This window comes from Gopherus evgoodei, chromosome 2 (genome assembly GCF_007399415.2).
Source record: "Gopherus evgoodei ecotype Sinaloan lineage chromosome 2, rGopEvg1_v1.p, whole genome shotgun sequence".
Taxonomy (NCBI): domain Eukaryota; kingdom Metazoa; phylum Chordata; order Testudines; family Testudinidae; genus Gopherus; species Gopherus evgoodei.
In genome coordinates this window covers 53,384,972-53,406,051 of record NC_044323.1, presented here as the reverse complement: position 1 = coordinate 53,406,051, position 21,080 = coordinate 53,384,972, and the positions used below count along the sequence as shown (strand labels likewise).

The 21,080-nt window shown below is 45.6% G+C and overlaps 1 protein-coding gene across 1 annotated transcript in view; it reads right to left on the bottom strand.

Annotated features, from left to right (window-relative positions):
• Positions 1 to 15,303, bottom strand: part of SCIN (scinderin) — a 115,765-nt gene extending 100,462 nt beyond the window's left edge. The window contains exons 1-2 of the mRNA XM_030550678.1: positions 15,006 to 15,303; positions 1,706 to 1,860 (exon numbers count right to left, since the gene is read on the bottom strand). Coding sequence (XP_030406538.1) covers positions 1,706 to 1,860; positions 15,006 to 15,204 — 354 coding nt within the window. The 5' untranslated portion in view covers positions 15,205 to 15,303. The remainder of the gene's footprint in view (positions 1 to 1,705; positions 1,861 to 15,005) is intronic.
• Positions 15,304 to 21,080: the final 5,777 nt, after the last annotated feature.

Below are 21,080 nucleotides of genomic sequence, written 5' to 3'. Positions count from 1 at the left end.
AGCCATTACTGACACTTCTCTACAAATGACCCTAACCTCCTCCATTCTCAAGAGATGTTCTGGTTTCAAGATGCTGTTCTGTGTGGGAAGGGGAGACAATTCTGAGTAATCTACTTGTCCTTGAAGCGGGTGTTTACCATCAAGGAAGCAATCAGACCCAATGTGCTGCCCACATAGGGAAAATCGAAAACACTGGTTTGAGCTTTCGTGAGTTTAAATTGATTCCCTTGGGGCTAGACTGACTTGGCCTATATGCCTGCACAGGGGAATAAGCACTTGAGACCCCTAACAAGGGGTCCCAGACCTTGGATGCCAGCACCCATCTACTCCCTTCCTCAAGCAAATGGTCAAGGAGAAGTGGGGAATGAGTGCAACTTGGGTTCCAGCTCCTCTGCTCAATAGCCACTGTACCTGAGCCAGCACAGACTGGGGGTAGTATCTGACTGGATAGATCAGAATTGTAGCAAGTTACTAGTCTCCAGTTCAAGGAGGAAGCAAAATAAGAATTATGACAGAGATACGAGTCGTGGGGCTACTCCTGGAGCTGCGTAGTTCACACAACACTCTTTGCTCAGGGTTGTGCCTAAAGGCACAGACTATTTATTTCTCAGCAAGCAGCAGTTGAATTAACAAAATAATATTCTTAATGCCCAGAGATGTTTCCATCCCTCCAAATGACTAATTAGCTACTGCTGCCCAGGAGAATTTCTGTAGCAGCTGGTATGATAACCTACTGCAGGCAATACCACAGATAAGAAGTTATAGCTGTTGGACGCACTACATCTGGAAATGAGGTAGACACTGGTGCTGGTTGGAATTTTCAACTTTTTGAAGTTTCAATGAAAGTTTCATGAAAAATGCTTGCTGTTTTTCAGCCAGCTCTACTATACATACAAAACTCCAATATAACAGGAGTGGGCAAACTCCTCCATACAAGATGGAAACCAAACTTTTTGAAGCAAAAACCAAAGGAGGTCCTGGGTATTTTCCATGTTTTTCTTTTTTATACACCTCCAAACACTAGGTTCTGTATGAGACCAAAAGCAGAGGTGCCCCAAACCAGTGAGGCACGGGTCATTCCTCTGGATTGATAACTTACCCAGAAGCAGAAAGTACCAAGAATCGCAAGACTGCAGGCTCACATGCGGTTTAACAGCCTAGTTTTGCAATCTTAAGAAGTTGAGAGCTTATTTGAACAGAACTGTTGGTTCCAATATCACAAGCAGGCACTCTTTTTGAGAGCTGGGACACCCTTAGACAGAGGCCTACAAATCTTTTCATGTACTCCATGAAACATTGTTTCATGCTTACTTTTTATTGCGCAGATTCTGCCACTCCTATGTCAAGCAATACCTTACGCTGAGAATATTCCCACTGATATAAATGCTACTTGCAGAGAAAGGTACTAGTCTATATGAGTAACCATGGTAGAATGTAATCTATATAATTACCACAGGCAAAGATGGATTTATTTTATTTTATTTTTTTAATACTAGTAAAAGTTGTCAAGAAATTATGTTTGTGATTTTTTCAAAAGTTCTAATAGTCATTAATTGTGTTAATATGGTTACTTTGTATTAAAGCGAAGTAGAAAGCAGAACGTATCCCAGAATCCAACAAAGATATGTTTTGACCTTTTCTGGGAGGGGGAAGGAGGGAAGTTGTGTTTGGTTTTGGAGAAACATTTTCATAGCTGGCTGTTTACCTTGTATTTAATCCCTCCTTTGAAATATCCAACGAAGTCAGTAGACTCGTGTCCTTGAATTTCTCTACTCTGCACAGGTTTCCCACCTAGATAGTCATCCATCTGAACAGTGAAGATTGCCGCAGCTGTGCTTTCATCCTGGCTGCATTCTTTTCCTGAAATAAGATAAAATATTACCCTTACTGAGCAAGTCATCCTAGCGTAATAAGATGGGTAGCCTAGATTTTTGTTTTGAAAATAGTTTTCCCTGACCCAATAGTCAGGTGTGTGATGATATCCTGAGGCTACATTCAGCAGAATAAAAGCCTGTCTATGTTCTGAGAAAATGCACCCAGCCCATCCTCCTTTAGACCCTTTCAGCAAAAACACGGACACCCTTCAGGACTATTTCGTAGCCATCTGCAGTATTGACTTTCTACAGAAACAGGAAGTAAAAATGTCTAAACAGTACCTCTCAATCTTCTTGAGTAACATTCTAGTTTAATGAGACAAATTCAAGCCTGAAAAATGGCTCTGAAAGCTATTTCTGGCTTTCCGAAGTGACTTGTTTTGAGCGTGAGCATGGAAAATCCTTGGGAGGACCATGGAGCAGAAAAGAGTTACCTGGGGCAATATTTGAGATGGGAGGAGGATACCAAGTTTGCTAAATGCACTGGTTCCACTTAACACACCAAACTCAGTGTATCTTTTCAGAGAATAGCGCACAACAATTCTTACCAGGAATGTGTGACTACATTTATGGTCAAGGCTCATCTTAGTCTACTGCATGCTTTGTGAAAACCCCTTTCTAGCCTGATTAGACTCTCTCTACAGTCCAAGAAATCCAGGTTGCACCTGTTTAGTAAGACAGGTGTTTAAGTTTAATTCTCTGTAAAGGGACCAGTAATCATCATTCCATCATTGGCAGTGCCTGTGCCTGGTTTCTGGCACTGAGGTGAAGCAGTGTTCAGAAATTCTGAAGCAATCACATAAGGGGCAAGTTTGTTGTTTTTTTTAAATTAAAAAGGTTGTGTGCTTTCCACTGAGTCATCAATAGCAGAGAACCATCGAACTCGGCTGTTGCCTTGCTGCTGACTGAAGAACACCTCGCTGAAAACACACTGCTGACCAGGCCACTAAAAGTCCAATTGGCCACAGCGGCCGGCTCTGCATGGCTCCCGGAAGTGGCTGGCATGTCCTGCTGTCTCCTATGCGCAGGGTAGCCAGGAGGCCTCCACATGCTGCCCCTGCCTGTGGCGCAGGCATCGCCCCGAGCACTGGCTCCTCAGCTCCCATTCGCTGGAAACACCCTGCCCCAACCTACTGCCCCAGCCCTGCCGCACCCAAACTCCCTCCCGGCGCCCACATCCCCTCCAGCACCACAACCCCAGTCCCGAACTCCCTTCCGCAAGCAAAATTCCTCTTGGAGCCCACGCACCAACCTGCTGACCCAGCCCTGAGCCATGTCCTGCACTCTGAACCCCTTGGCCTCAGCCCAGATCCCCCTTCTGAACACCAAACTCCTTATTCCCGGTGTTATGTTGCACTCCATATGATTTGATAGCTGCTTTCAACCTGAAAAGAAGTTCCAAAGAGGATGGATCTTGACTGTTCTCAGTGGTACCAGATGACAGAACAAGGAGTAATGGTCTCAAGTTGCAGTGGGGGAAGTTTAGGTTGGATATTAGAAAAAACTTTTTCACTGGAAGGGTGGTGAAGCACTGGAATGGGTTACCTAGGGAGGTGGTGGAATCTCCTTCCTTAGAGGTTTTAAGGTCAGGCTTGACAAAGCCCTGGCTGGGATGATTTTGTTGGGAATTGGTCCTGCTTTGAGCAGGGGGTTGGTCTAGATGACCTCCTGAGGTCCCTTCCAACCCTGATATTCTATGATTTTATGAAAATATGCTAATGAGTGAGAATAGAATGTAACGGGAATACGCTTCATGCAAAAGGTCTCTTGTAAGGTATCATTACAAATCTTACAATCTACTGAGTGTGTTCATCCTATTTGTAAAAATTTATCACTCTTGTATCTGAAACTAGAAATATGAAATACAACTCTGAGGTCCTATTACAATTATGCAAAGTGTGGACCATTAAAGGTGGTTTGGAATCTTGATGGCTCCCATCAATTAGGACAATTCGTTGTAAATAGCTCCATAGGCGGCAGGTTATATATGTTTGCCGTGCTCGGGCTCCAGGAATATTCAGGGCTGGGGGCCCTGCTCCAGCAATATTTGGAGCTGGTCTCTCCCCCGGCCCTGCCTGGATCGGGCCCCGGCGGGTCTCCCCCCACCTCCCCGCCCTGCCGTGTCCCTGCCTGGAGCGGGTCCTGGCCTCTGCCTTCCACCCCTCCCCCTGCATCCCCCTTCCACCGCGTCCCTGCCTGCTCATGCTGCCAGAGAACGGCTCCTGGCAGAACTGCTGTCTGCTGCCCCAGGGTCCTAGCGCCTGCCATCCGCTAATGGCAAGGCAGGCTGCCCTTACCCTGCCCTTCTGCCCTAGCCCTGAGCGTCTCCAATGCCCCAAACCCCTCATCCCCAGCCAGAGCCCTCATCCCTCTGCACCCGAATCCTCAGCCCCAGCCAGAGCCCTCATCCCCCTGCACCTGAATCCTCAGCCCCAGCCAGAGCCCTCATCCCCCTGCACCCGAATCCTCAGCCCCAGCCCTGAGCCCCCCCACAGCACAAAGCCCTCATCCTCAGCCCCAACCCTCATTCCCCTGAACCCTGAGCCTCTGCCCCAGCTTTGAGCCCCCTCACATCATGAACCCCTCATCCTCAGCCCCAACCCTCATTCCCCTGCAGCCTGATCTTCTGCCCCAGAGTGCACCCCCTCCCCCTTCCTACACTCCCACCCCCAGCCGAGCCTGCACCCAAATTCTGTTGCAAAGCCTGCACCCTTCACCCCCTCCTGCACACCCACCCCCTGCCCCAGCCCAGAACCTGCACCCAGCACCCAAACTTCCTCCCTGAGCCTGCACCCCTCACCCCTTCCTACACCCCCACCACCAGCCCAGAGCCTGCACCCAAACTCCGTCCCAAAGCCTGCAGTCCCCCTGCACCCTAATCCCCAGCCCAGGACCTGCAGCCCAGACCTCCCCGCTGAAACCCCACCCAGAGCCTTAGGCAGGTGGAGGCGGAGTTTGAGTTGGGGGAGCCGATTCTGGGCACCACCAAAATTTCTACAAACTTGCCTCCCATGAATAGCTCTGTTTACCTGCAAGCCTTCCTGTGAGTCAGGCCAGGACGAATGAAGGCTTGGGGTCTCACAGGATGTGTGACAATGTCACCTGGTACTGGAATCCATCTTAAACCTGGTGTTTTTCCATTTAAAAGGAGGAGTGGGGACTCAGAGAGACAAAAGATTCCTACCTTGTACCAAAGCTATGTAAGTGGGTGAAACAAAACAAAGGGGGCTTCAATAATGCAAAATCCCCTAGCTACCATATGAGCTGGAACAAGGACTGTACCAGTGAAAGGACTAGGCCCAGACTAGAAGGGAGTCTAGTCTGTGAAAGAAGCTTATTAGAACACCTTAGGGTGAGATTTCATCTGTAATCAGTTTCTTACTGTATTAGGCTTAGACTTGCATGTTTTTGTTTTATTTTGTTTGGCAACCTACTTTCTTCTGTCTGTTATTATCTGGACCAACTTAAATCCTACTTGTTATACTTAATAAAATCACTTTTTGCTTATTAATTAACCCAAAATTCATGAGGGAGCAAACAGCTGTGCATCTCTCTCTCTCTCTGTATTATAGAAGGCAGACAATTTATGAGTTTACCCTGTACAAGCTTTACACAGAGTAAAATGGATGTATTTGGGGTTTGGACCCCATTGGGAACTGGGTATCTGGGTGCTAGAGACAAGAACACTTCTTAAGCTGTTTTCAGTGAAGTCTGCAGCTTTTGGGGGATGTGGTTCAGACCTGGGTCTGTCTTTGCAGCAGGCTAGCGTGTCTGGCTCAACAAGAGAGGGTACTGAAGTCCCAAGCTGGCAGGGAAAACAGGCTCGGAGGTAATCTCAGCATATCAGGTGGCAGTCCCAAGAGGGTCTCTATGACCAAACCCATCACACCCGGTCCCACCCCAGAGCCCATATCCCCAGCCAGACCTCACACTCCACCCCTATGCCCCAGCCCGGAGCCCCTTCCCACACCCTGAGCCCCTCATTTCTGACCCCACCCCAGAGCCCATACCCCTCCCACACCCCTGCTCCAGCCTGGAGCCCCCTCCTGCACTCCAAATCTATAAATCTGGCCCCATTCCAGAGATCACACCCCAGCTAGAGCCCTCACCTCCTCTCTCACTCTAACCCTCTGCCCCAGCCTGGTGAAAATGAGTGAGTGAGGGTGGGGGAGAGCAAGCAACGGAGAGAGAGGGGGATGGAGTGCGTCAATACAGGGCCTCGGAGAAGTGGCAGGGCAGGGCAAGGAGTGTTCGGTTTTCTGCAATCAGGAAGTTGGCAACCCTAGATGGGTGAGAAGTGACAAAACAAAGACTTTACTTCCAGCATCAGGCTCCAGACAGTCTATGCCAAGAGACCTTTCAGGGGTTGCACGGAGAGAAAAAGATGGAGGAAAAGATGAAGCTCCAGCCAAATGTCATATCACAGGAGGCCAGACAACTGTCCTCCCCACCTGCATGTACTGGGAGAGGGCAAGGAGAAGTAGAGAAAGTAGACTACATTCCATAAGGATGGCCACTTAACTAGCCTCTCATATCAATATGCATCCTGCCGTGCTTTGCAGATTTAGAGAATGCTTGTATGACTCAAGTGGGAGAGAAGAACTGCTGGAGCTGCTTTTGAAATGGAGAAAACCCTGGTTTTCAGGGAATCAAAGGGAGGAGTAATAACTTATGCAGAATCCTCTGGAGGGTGAAATCATATAGCTGCCTGACTTTATAGAAGCAGCTTTAGATCAGACGAAGACAGCAAGCAGACAGTTTGAAGGAACCATGCCAGCCCAGAGGAAAGAGAGAATCCGTCAGTGGGGTTTTTCCACTTTTTGAGGGTAGAACAGACCAATGGAATCCTGACAATTTGATCCTAACGATCAGAGCTCCATTAATTTCCAGGTACTAGACCAGCACAAAGGCCAAGGCCAGGACTGTTAACTCCATAAGCAGTATAGGCACAGACAGACTGGTGGTGAAACACTTTCATATAAATCACTGAGCAACTGTTAAAAATTGCTTTTAAAAATTAATTTATGGACATTCATTTCCGTAAGGCACATACTTTAAGTTTATAGAATGTAATTATACCATAAGGTCCAGGGTCCAAGGAAATAGACTCTTATCTATAACAATATTTCAGGGCCTATTTCTACACCAAGTCTTGCAATAAAATTGTTATAATAAATTTAATATTGTTTAAGATATCAGGTAAATTCAGCCTGGTGTACACAGCTCAAACTCAATTGAAGCTAGTGGGTCTGATTCCACACTCATACACACACATATATATGCCAGGAATGGCTCCATTAAAGCAACTGCGAGCAAGAAGACATTCAGGCCCAGAGGATTTACCTCAGGGCTGATTCTGGCTCATCCATTTCTGTGTAGACAATTCAACTTTGGGAAAACAAAATGGTCTCTAGAACTAAACCTTGAGAAAACAGAGGCCATGGCAATCTTGGTAAAGATGATCTCAAGGAGAATGCCATCCAGGTAACAGATGACGAGTATTCCAAATAACTAAGAACCCAGAATATTATAACTATAAAGTTACGAAATCCTCTCATTAGCATTGCTGGTAGGCAACGCGTGGGGCGGGGAAGGAGGGGAGGGAAGGCCTGCCACAAAAACCACATACAAATGGAAAGTCTCATGATCTCAGCAACCAGTAGAGATTTTCCATGAGATAGAAGGGTGAGCTAAGAGATATGTCTGGCAAGCATGCAAGGGCTTTAACTATGTCCTAATGGGGCATGGTTTGATGGCTAATCCCTAAAACAGACTCTGTCTATGCTGCCCATAGTAGCAAGCACAAGCTGTAACCATGACCACAAGCCAACTGGTGCTTCTGTAACCCACACACCTCTTGGGTGTGGTGTTCTGTCCCATCTAGTGGCACTGAGACCACTTAGAGAGAGATTAATGAGTTTACTCTACAGCCTTAGCTAATAGCCAGTTGGCCTTTAGCTCATGTCACAGAGGCTCGTGCACTAAACTCTAGAGGTCCCTAGTTCAATCCTGCCCAACAACCAGGCTCTGTCAGTGTTACACTTCCTCAAAGGAGCACTAAGTTGGGTAACAGTGACATCCTACCCAGAACCAAAAATATTCTCTATACACTCACAAGCATCTTTGCTCCACTTTTCCATTGCTTCACAGGCTCTTGGGTTAACAGACTGGAGTTGATCTTTTACTGTTACATTGGCTTGAAGCCTTCACAACTGCACAGCAAAGAAGCTAGGAGAAGGTGAGGGGGGAGAAATGCCAAAAGCAAACTAGAAGTTTGTGGTGGTCTGTTAAGACTCAGAGGGAACCAAGAATAAACCATGTTAACATGGTGTGACCACAGTCATGTTTTTAGAGTGCACAGGGCTTACGTTATTCTAAGGCACAAGAGGCACAGGGTAGGGTTAGGTCAATTACATAATGCTGAAAGTTTCCTCTCCAAGAATTGTATTGTGACAGCAATACCACATGCCTCTAAATTGGATTATACTTTTGTTTAGACAAAATATTTGAATGGTGGAGAGACGATCCTTTCAGAACACTGCAGTCAAACCAAAACCTATCTGATGCCGGAATTAGGATCAGTCTTATAGATTCCAAGATATGAAAGCCTAAGGGACCTCTATGGCCAGAGCCATTTAGTGTGTTTGCTGAGTAGAGCCACTATACTGTAAAAGTCAAAGTTATTATTTAGTTCCTTATTTCTGAAAGCCTACTCTTTTGTAAGAGTACATCCGACGCTGGTGAAAAGAGAGAACAAAGCACAATCTTCTTAATAGCTTGAAGGATGGAAAAGTTATGAACTAATCACCATGCTTTTAAAAAAAATACAACACTAATACAAATAAGCCAAGGTGGGAGGGGGTTCTTTTTTGTTTGTTTGTTTGTTTTTTAAGTAGAACCTAGAGGCCTCAGCCAAAACCCAGATCCTTTATGAACTGTACAAAGAAAGTGACAGTCCCTGCCCCAAAGCACTTTTCATCTGGACAGACAAGATGGACAAAGGAAATATTACTCCCATTTTACAGATAGGGAACAAAATTGCAGAGATTAAAGCTATGATTTTGTAAACCACTTAAGTGTGTGCTTAACTTTAAGCATGGAAAGTAGTCCCATTAACTATTCTTTGATGGCTTAGGACCTGGGGGTATGTCTACACAGCCTGCAGCAGTTGGCCTCTCAGCCCAAGTCAGCTCAGGCTATAAGTAACTGTAGATGTTGCAGCTTGGGCTCTGAAGCCTAGAGAGGTGGGTGGGCTCAAGAGCTCCTGCTCCAGTCTGAGTCGCAACATAAAAGAACCATCTACACAGGTATTTTCTGTGAAGCAGCATGAGCTGGAGTCTGTCAACCCAGTCTGGGATGCTCGCTGCCACAGGCAGTGTAGACATAGCCAGCGTGACTTGATCAATGTCATACAAGAAGTCCGTGACAGAGCCAGGATGTGAACTAAAATCTCCTGGATCCCAGTCCAGTATATGCCCCACAACACCATCCTTCAGTTGCTACTAGTTTCAAGTCATTCAGTTTTCTCATTCAGGGTTTTAAACACAAAAGTGTGCATTCCACTATATTTGGCCAGGATATCATCATAGATGTAATCCTATCAGCAGGCCCTAGTATTCCCCTATATTAATCATCATTAAAAAGGAAGACCATTTTTCTGTGAAAGACAAATAGTTTGGCTGTATCTCAGATCTACCTTACAATTGTGGCAGTACAGTTAGTTTAAACCCACAACGCTCCACTTATTGCACATATTTGTTTGCCTTTTGCTATTTTGTTAGTTCCTAAATCATTATAAATTAGATATTTTGTTGAGAGATGATATTGCTATTATGAAAAATTACCAGAAACAATAGCTGTATTCAAACAATAACTTTAGTGAAACAGAATGTCTGTCAATGTTTCTTCATTAAACCAGTCTCTCTCTTAACAAAGCTAAGTGGCTGCACATATGGATCTCAATTTTAACACGTTGAAATTTAATCACATATAAAATTATGCTCAGAATAAATCCTGAAATGCACCAGATTAAGAAATAAAAATCAAAGCCTGCTACTCCAGCCTATTAAGGTAATAATGAACTTAACTTTAAGTGAAGTGACAAAAGGATTTGGCATCTGAGCTTTGAAAACTGTGTCAGAAGATAAAACTTAGACAAAATATTTTCAAACAACAAGATATCTGGCATTTGAATATCTTTACCTTCTATTAGTGCCAGAGACATTCATTGATGCAAGTAACACAAGCGTGCCAGGAATCAGATGCACCATAAGTTAGACTAACACACTGAACAACATGTATGGCTGGGAGGATGAAAATGTCCAATCCCTAAAGAGAAACAATTATTACTGTTAGGGAATTTATTTCTATTATTATTATTTTTATTTCTGGATCTGTGTTTTTGGGGGGAGTTGTTTTCTGTTTTGTTCATTTGTTTGTTTGTTTTTAATCCTTAATTATAAGAGGACCAGCTAATATTTTTTCTGGACTGTCCTCCACACCCAAGCTGTGACAAAGTCAGGCTGGGTAGCTGCAAGAGAGTGGTCCTTATTGTGTTCAGGGAAAAGGGTGGGTATGTTAGCCCTAGAACGATAAAGGCTCTTTTTCCTATAAGCTCAGAAAAGGCTACAGCAGGTCAATTAGGGACATCTGGTCCAATTAAGGGCTGACCCAGACCTTTAAAAACTCTTCCTCTGGTGAGAGGAGGAGGAGAGACAAGCTGCTGCAGGAAGATAGGCTATTCTAGGGTGAGAAGCTGCTCCCCTCTCTACAGGGACAACCACCCAAAACTGAGTGCCTGTTTAAGGAAGGACTGACATCCTGTGGCCAACAACAGGGCAACATTCCCCAAGTGAGGAGGCAGGGAAAGGTATCCTCTCCCTTTGTTCTGTGTTTGTAAATTGGTTTCTTTTTTTTGGAGGAGAAGCACTCCTTGGGCCTGCCCCAGGCTTACCTTGAAAATACTGATCAGTAAATACAGAGGGGGAAGACAAAACACTGTCCAGAGCGGGACTGATTCACCCCAGGCCCTGCCACTGCCAGAAGATGAAGTGCTAAGTCCAGCAAGAAAGAGGAAGTGCCTTGCCACACAGTTGAGTAGCCTGAGAGGAGCAAACCCCTCTTTCCATTGTTAATGGAAACCCTGAAGATTGTTTCAATTTACCATAATTCACTGTTCCTTAAGCACTGAAAGCAGAGGGCCCAGTTCTGCTTTCCTTGAAGTCAAAGGGAGTGTTGATGCTGACTTTAATGAGAGGTGACATAGGGCCCACACTGCCTTCCATTTTCAAATACATTTTGGGGTTTTAGCAGTATCCCTTCCACTGGCATGAAGGGGAGCTGCACTTGCTCACTGTTCTGAAAAGACATACCTACACAAACGTTTTTGTTGAAGGCTTTGCCCAATAAAGAAAAGTAAGTTCAGTACATCACAGGCCATTTCAGCTCTAGCATATTATTTATTTGGCTTTGCCAGATGACAATTTAGTTACAGGACCACAAAGATAATTTTACAAGTGCAGAGACCTTATTCATAACCAGGGCTGCCCGGGGGGCGGGGGGGGGGGGGAGGGAGGGAGGAGGAGGGGTCGCACAACTGGGGCAATTTGCCCCGGCCCCGTGTCCTGCAGAGGCCCCCCATGAGAATATAGTATTCTATAGTATTGCAACTTTTTTTTATGGAAGGAGCCCCTGAAATTGCTTTGCCCCAGGCCCCCTGAATCCTCTGGGCAGCCCTGTTCATAGCCATCTCTAGAAACATTTCTACCAACCAGCAACTACAGCACACTAATGGAAACTCCTCAGACACCTGAAAACCAAGAATATTAAACCTTAGCTATTAAAGATTGGCTTTTAATCAAACAACTGATCAAGGGAGCCATTTGCTCAATAATTGTATAAGCCCACAATTTGAAAATAAATTAGTCAGGTTAACCAAGTTACTTTTATTGCTTTATTATACTGACAGATACATTCTATTAGCTCTAATAAGCAAGCATAATGTGCATATTTACTACATAGGTAGCATATTTTTTAAAACGCAATGTGAATCTAACCAGAGGTATTTTACTGAACACCACCATCCACACTAACACAGCTTGAAAGATGCAGCTCAGGTAACTTACATATAAAGTTATTTCTGTCTGCTTCCACCATACACACCCATCCTTTTGTACACTAGCAGCCTTTTCTACTTGCAATATCCCATTATTTTGCTTATAATAATGGGGGGATACTCAGCAGCAAAAATGACATTAAGTGCCAAACTGCCATTGAAAGACAAGTGATTTAAGCATTGAAGATCTCCCTCAAGGTCTTCTGTTGCTACTAAAACAGAATTTGTTTAGTTATACCTCAAGAGAACATTTCCTGTTGTCAAGAAACTCAAAATAGCTAACTGGAGAAGGGGGGGCTTTAAAACCTACCTACCCGCGGCTGTCCAATGTTCATTTGCATAAATGAACTAGACCTACACCATTTGAAGTCATCTTCTAGAGCATATGAGTGTCAGCACACTTGTTAGGGACAAGCTTTTACAAGAACTGCAACATGTATTTGTGTTCAGCGTTCATTTGTTTTCCATTTTAATAGAAAATAAAAATTTCTCCACATTCTTGTCACAGCATCATCACAATGCAGACAGTATTTGTTTCCTACATTTGTTGGAAGTCTGACAAACAGAACACAAATGGTTAGTTTTCGGAATGTCAATTCTTATTTAGATTGTAAGCCCTAAGGCAGAAAGAACTTTTTCTCCATCTTTGGGTATGGCTACATTTGGAATTTCAAAGCGCTGCCCCGGCAGCGCTTTGAAGTGTGAGTGTAGTCAGAGCGGCAGCGCTAGGAGAGAGCTCTCCCAGCGCTGCACGTAAACCACATCCCTTACGGGTGTAGCGTGCAGCGCTGGGAGCCCCGCTCCCAGCGCTGCCGCCCTGATTACACTGACGCTTTACAGCGCTGTATCTTGCAGCGCTCAGAGGGGTGTTTTTTCACACCCCTGAGCGCGAAAGTTGCAGCGCTGTAAAGTGTGAGTGTAGCCATACTACACTTTGGCCACATTATCAATGATAAAGTACCGGTAATACAAAATATGCTCCAATACATCTGTTAGTCTATAAGGTGCCACAGGACTCTTTGCTGCTTTTACAGACTAACACGGCTAACCCTCTGATACTTGACAAAATACAGAGTTAACTGGTGCTAATTATCACATTCTGCTAACAACCTCTAGTGCCTGAAGCCAAGTGAATATTTGCCAAAATGCACTCCCATCTAACTAGAGCAAGGTAAAAAATTTTTGGAAAATGGTTTGCCAAAAATGCATTTTGGGGGACACTAAAACTATTTGTGAATTTGGGTCAAATTCAGAAAACAGTTACACCACAAAAAAAACTGATTTTTTTTTAATTGGCAATGTTGAAACATTTTGTTTGACTCAAATAACATTTGTTCAGTTTTTCATTTTGGGAGATAAAACAAAACAAACAATGCAGGTTTGGTTCAGAACAAAGCAATTTTTTTTTTTACTGCAAAATCAGTTATTCATTCAGCTCTTCTTATAACACTTCTGGCACTGACACATGTTGTTCAGTACCCCAAGCAGATAACACTTCTCATTTCTGATTGGATAAGAGTTACCCAGGGTGAGCCCACTATGATCTCCACAAATATCTGAAGGTGAATAGCCCAAGCTTCACCACTTTGCTCTGGAATTTCCTCTCAAGGAGCCACATAGATCCAACATATCCAAAACACCAGTTAATAAATAAATCAGTATTTTTTGTCTCACATGCAATCATTGCATTTAGAGTCCATGGGAAATGAAGCTTCAAGCACAAAATTGTTATTAGTTCTTGGTATTAAAACTGATTTTACTTCTCTGCATTTAGCTGTGTGCCTGTGTCACTTTAGAGAAAACTTGTGGGAAACACTGCAAAACTTTTCATTCAGCTGCACAAGAACTGGGAAAGCTAGATGACCTTTTCGTGGCCAAGAGGGAAAGTCTCAATACCCTGAACACAAAAAAACATGTCTTCATCCCAGCATCCTCATGTTAGGCTCCTATTTTCATTCTAAGCACTTTACTGGAAGAGAGTGTAGATGGAGTTGACAGACATGAATCCCAGCAGCTCCACTTGCTGTGGGAAGAAATTGTTGCAGGTATGCTAAAATGGAGAGTGGGAAGAGTCTGGGTTAAAGATAGATCTAGTAGTCACATCCTGTTGATTTTGCACCCAAGTTTCTCTAAATTGTACCATTAAAACAGAAACCAAGTCTAGTGGCTCTACTACAAATAATTCTAGACCTTCACACATCCCAGTGCAGCAGCACTGCAAAACCCCAGACCCTGCAGCTGGGAAGAAAACCTGTCCACACTGAAGTTGAAGGCAAAACTCCCATTGACTTCAATGGGTCCAAGATTTCACTCCTGGATGTAGCTAGATCCAACCAACTTTTGCCCTCATCACCGCTCTTCTCTCCTGGACACATCCCAAATTATACTCCATGAATAGTAAGATCCTCTTTCACTAAAGCAATCTGGATCCGAAGGTATGCAGGCACAAGAGCCCCACAACAAGCTGGAGTTGGCACTAGCTGGATCCTGCTTGGTTTTGGTTCCATTGCTTAAGTAGAGAAGCTGTTTAGCTTCTCCAGTTCCACCTTTATAATTTAGACTTTGTTGTGCTACAAACACAGCCACCTGAGATCATCTGGCACGTCGAGCCTGCTAAGTGTTGGCTACAAACCTAGAAAGTGTATTATCGAAACAGCCAGAAAGTGCCACTTCTACTGCTCCACCAATACAAAAGCTGCTCTCCAAGACATCCCGGTACAAGAACTGCAAGCCCCTCATTTAGTACCTGTTTCCTGCTGGATCCGGCTAGTTTATGGCAGCACCCCCACCCCCTTCAGCATCTAAGCGAAGTACAAATGCTACTTCTCCCCGTCTACTTTTTGCAAGCATGTTCCTTGGCGTCCCCTGGGAGTCTTCACAACTGAGCGCTCCCGGGGCATTTAAATGCCCTGCAGCTCTCAGATCCCGGGCGAGACTGACAGAAGAGGCGGTTCGCGTACCATGACAGGGTCAGGGATAAGCCCTCTCCCTGCGCCCGCTCTCCCCCACTTCCTTACCTAGCCAGTAGTGCAGCTTGTAGAAGGTGGCGTTGCTCTTCTTCTGGGTGTGGAGCACCAGGTACGCATCCCCCACGTAGAAATTGCCGTACAAGTTCTCAGGCACCGGCACCAGGTCCATCTTCTCGATCCTCCAGATCTGCAGGCCACTCTTCTGGCCAGCGTTGGCAAACTCCTTGTGGTACAGCTCGGGGGCCATGGTCCGGCAGGCAACGCCACAGGGGCGAGAGAGAAAAGCGGAAGCGACGCCGCGCTGGACCCAAGTAACCAGAGAAAGTCCAAGTCCAGCTCCGGCTCGGCTCCTGACTCTGAGCCGCGGCAGCCGGGCAGGGCAGCTTTATAAAGCGAACCCGATTGGCCTAGCTGCGCTCAAGGGGCGGGGCCTGGGACTCCTCTTGCTGCCTCCCCGCTAGGGCGGGGAGCCGCTCTGCAGCCGGCAGTGGGGTTCCCGTGCGGCGCCTCCAGAGCCCGGGGCCACTTGCCCGCGCCTGCGGTTAGTGCTGGTCAAAGGCAGCTTGTGCTGGAGAACAGGAGAGTCGTTGAGGAGCGATTCTTCAGCCAGTCTCCAGGGCCTGACCCTGCCCTCGCTTGCAGCCCGATCAAAGCCCTGGTGTGATACTGAGCACAACTTTAAGTCAACGCTCAGCGGGTAATTTTGCACCTGGCATGTGTCAAATAATGACTCTATCCCATGGAAATCAATGGGGGTGTCACATTGTTCAAGAGCCCTGAGATGAATCTTTCAGGCCTTTTTGCTCCTATTACACGGAGCAGTAAAGACTGTTTTTTCTGGGGAGTGCCTAGTTAAGGGCAAAGAAAGGACCATGAAGGCCCAGTAACCCACCAAGTTACAAAGCCAAGATGTAAGGCAGGTAATTGGCATAGCGCTGCAAGCTTTGTATGGGCACTTCTTTATTCTAAATCGAAAGAACGTAAATAAAAAAAGAAGCCAGGAAAGCAAAATACAACTGAGTCATGAATCATAGGTGTCATGCTGCTCTGTTTGCCTATATAATTATTTCACATCAGGATTGGTTTTGTGAGCAACTCTTATCTGAGTGCATAGAGTTCTTACAGCTTTCTCTTATTGCAGGGCTGTATTTCCTCAGGATATGTACATGCATTCCTGTAAGGCAGCTTACATCTATCTTCCTCTCATTCCATACTTTTACTTTGCTTGTTCTGGGGCAAAGGTTTCTCAAAGAAACCCAAGAAAAAAAATAGACTACTCCCTGTCCAGGACAGTTCCTGTACCATACCTTTTCTTCCTTCAGAGGTTTAAAAGTGTTGTATTTGTGTGATGAGGAATACACATAATCACAATATAGTCAGTGGTGACAATGAACTCTTTTTTTGGGGGGTGAGGGAAGCAAACAGGAAAACCACAGATAACTGCCCACTAGCATGGAGGAAACACTATAGGGACTAACTGGAGTGAATCTTTTTTTTTTCCTCCTCTCCAGACAACTCACAGGAGTACTAATAGCATCATCCTTGGTGAGCATAGTCACCCACACAAAAAACTAAAGCACTCCGTATACATACATTAGAGCCCTGTCACACACACCCCCTACTTAGAGGGACCAGACAGCAAGTGTGAAAAATTGGGGTGGGGATTAATAGGAGCCTATATAAGAAAAACACCCCAAAATCAGGACTGCCCTTATAAAATCGGGACATCTGGTAACCCTACCTCCACTCCATAGGCAACATAATCACTCAGCCATCATGGATGCTCTCACCTGTGCTGTGGTGATGCTCGGTATGGCAGGTGTCTTTGGTGACTGATTCAACATGAATCCGAGCCGAGACAGAAGCACTGTCCCCTCGAAAGATCAGCTTGGGGTGTCAGAGACTAGAGGCAGTATGGATAATGAATCAATGGTTGGCTCTAGAGTAGGTGCATCTGAAGTTTCCTCGGGGCAATGTTGCTTGGGGGTGACGGTCTCACCTGATTAACGCAGCAACACCAAACTTTTCCTTTGGCAGTCTGTACCTTATATGAGATGGGTCCAGTGACCTCAATGATTTTTGAAGCAACCCACCTTGGTCTAGCTTTGTAACTTTTAGCAAATACACGTCCTTTTGGTATGAAGGAACACAGGGTAGATGGTGACAGGGAGGAATCCAAAGCCTGTTCCTGTTTGTGTTGCAATTCCTCAGATAGGTTGGTGTTGAGACGGTCCAGGCATGTCTTTAGCCGTTGTCCCTGCTGGGCTAACCAGTAGTCAGGCAGGGAGTGACATGTAGAGGAACCTGTCAAGTCTTGTTGTCAGGCTCTGCCTCTGCTGTTCAGGCCTAGTGGTAGGAGCATGGATCACAGCTAGACATAGGATTGGTCCTGAGCCAGCAGTGGTCCTGGAACTGAGATCCAGGGACAGACCAGGGTCAAAACTAAGATCAGAGCCTGTAGCCAAACCAGAATGAGAACTGTAGCCAGAATCCAGGTGCAGGCCAGAGGTCGAAGCCAGGTGATTAGAGTCCAAAGGCAAGCCAAAATGATGTCAAAGCTGGAGCCCAGATACATGTCAAGGGTCAAAACCAGATAGTCAGAGTCTGAGGGTTTGTGGGGGGGTGGATCAGGAGGCAGATGCAAGGCTGGAGCGAGGCTAGTTCAGGGCAAGGACAATGCTGGGACAGGGCTCAGGCAAAGCTGGGGCAGGAGCAGAGTGGGGCTCATAAATGACTTATGCCTCCCCGTGCTGGCGGGGCACAATCTAAAGGGGAAGACATGTGAACCCCATGTGTCTCCTCTGCATAGTGACCTACCCTCCCTGCATCCAGCTCAGGCCACCACACTCTCCCTGCCCCATGTTACTTTTTGGGTGATAAGGATGGGATACCGTTGAAGATTAAGGCAAGCAGCAAAGTTCTGGAACCATATCCAGCAGCAAATCATGATCTAAAACAATCAGCAAGCATTCAAGTTTGAAGGCCACCTTTTTAGAATCTGAACCAATGTTCTTCATCTGTAACTTGAAATGGTTATGCTAGGACATGTTGAGGACTTTGATGTAAATCACCCTGAACCATGGGATTCTTATTCAGGAATTATTTTAAGCAAATAAGATCAACTACCCAAACAGAAACAGGTCCTTCTGTTGACAGTGTGCAGGACCAAGACATTTGACATTATATGATCATTCGCTGAACCTGCTTTGCCCAAGGATCAAGACATGCAATGAAATAGTAGCATTGCTGAAGGCACATTACATCCTATGCCATCTGTCATTGTTCGGAGATGTCAATTATATAAACAAAATCAATGAGCTGACGAGGCATTGCTCCCTATGTTGCCGACCAACGTCATAGCGCCAAACATTGTAACTTTGGTAATCTTCTCAATGACATGCTGTGAGATGGCCTTGTCTGTGGCGTTTACAACAAAGCACTTCAATGTTGTCTCCATGCTGACTTGAATTTGAAATTTGGTCATAGTAACTAGTGTGAACACTGTCTACCACAGTCAGAAAGATGATCATTGTCAACAAATTCATTGCAACAATGTCAAGTATCAGAGGGGTAGCCGTGTTAGTCTGAATCTGTAAAAAGTGACAAAGAGTCCTGTGGCACCTTATAGACTAACAGATGTATTGGAGCATAAGCTTTCATGGGTGAATGTGTCTGATGAAGTGAGTATTCACCCACAAAAGTTTATGCTGCAATATGTCCATTGCAGCAATGGGAATTCAAACACATCAGTGTCCTCAGACAAGATTAACCATCCCAACATCTTATCAGGCTCTGGGGCTTGAGCACCCACAGAAAAAAAAAGTGGATGCTCAACACCCACTGGCAGCCCTGCAGATCAGCTCCTCCCCGCCCCCAGCCCTTCTGTCTGCCTGCAGGCCCCACCAATCAGCTCCCCCTCTCCCACCCAGCACCTCCTGCCCACAGCGATTGCTGTTCAGCAGCATGCAGGAGACACTGGGGAGGAGGGGGAGGAACGGCAGCAGGAAGAGGCAGGGTGGAGGTGGGAAGAGGTGGGGCAGAGGCAGGGCCTGGGGTGAAGTGGGGATCAAGCTCCACCCAGGAACTTGGGAAGTCAGCAACCTATGGCATCAATGTTCTGCTTATATATTGTGGCAAGTTGCCAGCACTATTATGATGGGTCTTGCACTTTCTCTTCTTTCCAGGGGGGGTTCAGGGCACCATTTCTTGCCCCTGAATTGGAATATTAATTGCCCCACTAGTATCCTTGAGGAGGGGAGTGGAGAGGGAGGGACCTGGGCCCACCCTCTACTCTAGGTCACAGCCCAGGGGCCGTGAGGATAGTGGTGAACCACTTGAACTGGCAGTTCCTTCCCCTGGACTACTTCCCTCTCCTGCCCTTCAGCTTGGGGGGGGGGGGGGCTTTCTGCCCTCCATCTGCACAAGCCAGGTGCCCCTTACCTAGGGTCTTGGACTTAGCCCAGCCCAGCCCAGCCCAGCACTTCTCCAAACTTTCCTCTACTTCTCCTTCAAACTATTCTCTGCTCCAACTCCCACACTGTCCGATTGCAGCAGGGGGTTTTATCATGTGACTGACTGCAGGTGCTCTAATTGGCTTCAGGTGCTCTAGTTAATATATAGCAAACTTTCTTCCCTTTACAGGGAATAAAGCTCCCTTCTAACCCTCTCCTGTTGCCCTCTGGCCATACTGTATCACAATACTCAAACATTCTGAGTGGCATTTCTGCAGGAAAGTTCACCTTGAACAAAGTCTGCCAATCAAAGTTCAACAGTATGAAGCAAAAAGACTGTGACAAGTTGTCATGGTATAAGCCCCACTCTGAACCTTAGCATCCAAAAGATGGGGTACCAGCATGAATTCCTCTAAGCTCAATTACCAGCTTAGAACCTGTAGCGCTGCCACCAACCAGGAATTCCAGTGCCTGGTACACTCTGGTCCCCACAAAACCTTGCCCGGGGACCCCCAAGACCCAGACCCTCTGGATCTTAACACAAGGAAAGAAAACCCTTTCCCTCACCGTTGCCTCTCTCAGGCTTCCCCTCCCTGGGTTACCCTGGAAGATCACTGTGTGATTCAAACTCCTTGAATCACAAAACAGAGAGGACAATTCACCTTCCCCCCTCCTTCTCTCTTCCCCTCCCAGATTCTCCCTGAGAGAGACAGTAATCCCTGACACAGAGAGAAAATTAACCTTTCTCCCCACCAATTCCCTGGTGAATCCAGACCCAGTCCCCTAGGGTCTCACCAGAATAAAAAAACAATTAGGTTCTTAAACAAGAAAAGCTTTTAATTAAAGAAAGAAAAAACAGTAAAAATTATCTTTGTAAATTTAAAAAAAATGGAATAGGTACAGGGTCTTTCAGCTATAGACACTGGGAATACCCTCCCAGCCTAAGTATACAAGTACAAATTAAAATCTTTTCAGCAAAAATATGAATTTGAACTCCTTTCAGCCAAATACACAATTAAACTCCTTTCAGCCAAATGCACATTTGAACTTCTTCCAACCAAATACACAATTGCAAATAAAGAAAACAACCATAAGCCTAACTCGCTTTATCTACCTAGTACTCACTAGTCTGAACTTATAAGAGCCTGTATCGGAGAGATTGGAGAGAAACCTGGTTGCATGTCTGGTCCCTCTGAGCCCCCCGAGTGAACAACAACCAAAAACTAACAGCACAGCACAAAAACTTCCCTCCCTCAAGATTTGAAAGTATCCTGTCCTCTGATTGGTCCTCTGGTCAGGTGACAGCCAGGCTCACTGTTCTTGTTAACCCTTTCCAGGCAAAGAGATATGAAGCACTTCTGTTCTATTAACTCTTACTTATCTGTTTATGACACAAGTATTCTCATCCTCAAGCATCAAGCAAACTTGACACTTCCATCAAAAATGATGTCAGGAAGCTTTACCACATTGAGTGCATTACTGTTTTCAAAACTACTTAAGAAAGTCCATTCAGGCTTGTTGGAGATAAGCCAGGTTTACACTTAAAAATTAGATTGACTTAGTTATGTTGCTCAGGGATGGGAAAAATTTCATGCCCTAAGCACTGCAGTTAAGTCAATCTAACCCCCACTGTAAACCCAGCTAGGTTGACAAAAGAATTCTTCCATCACAG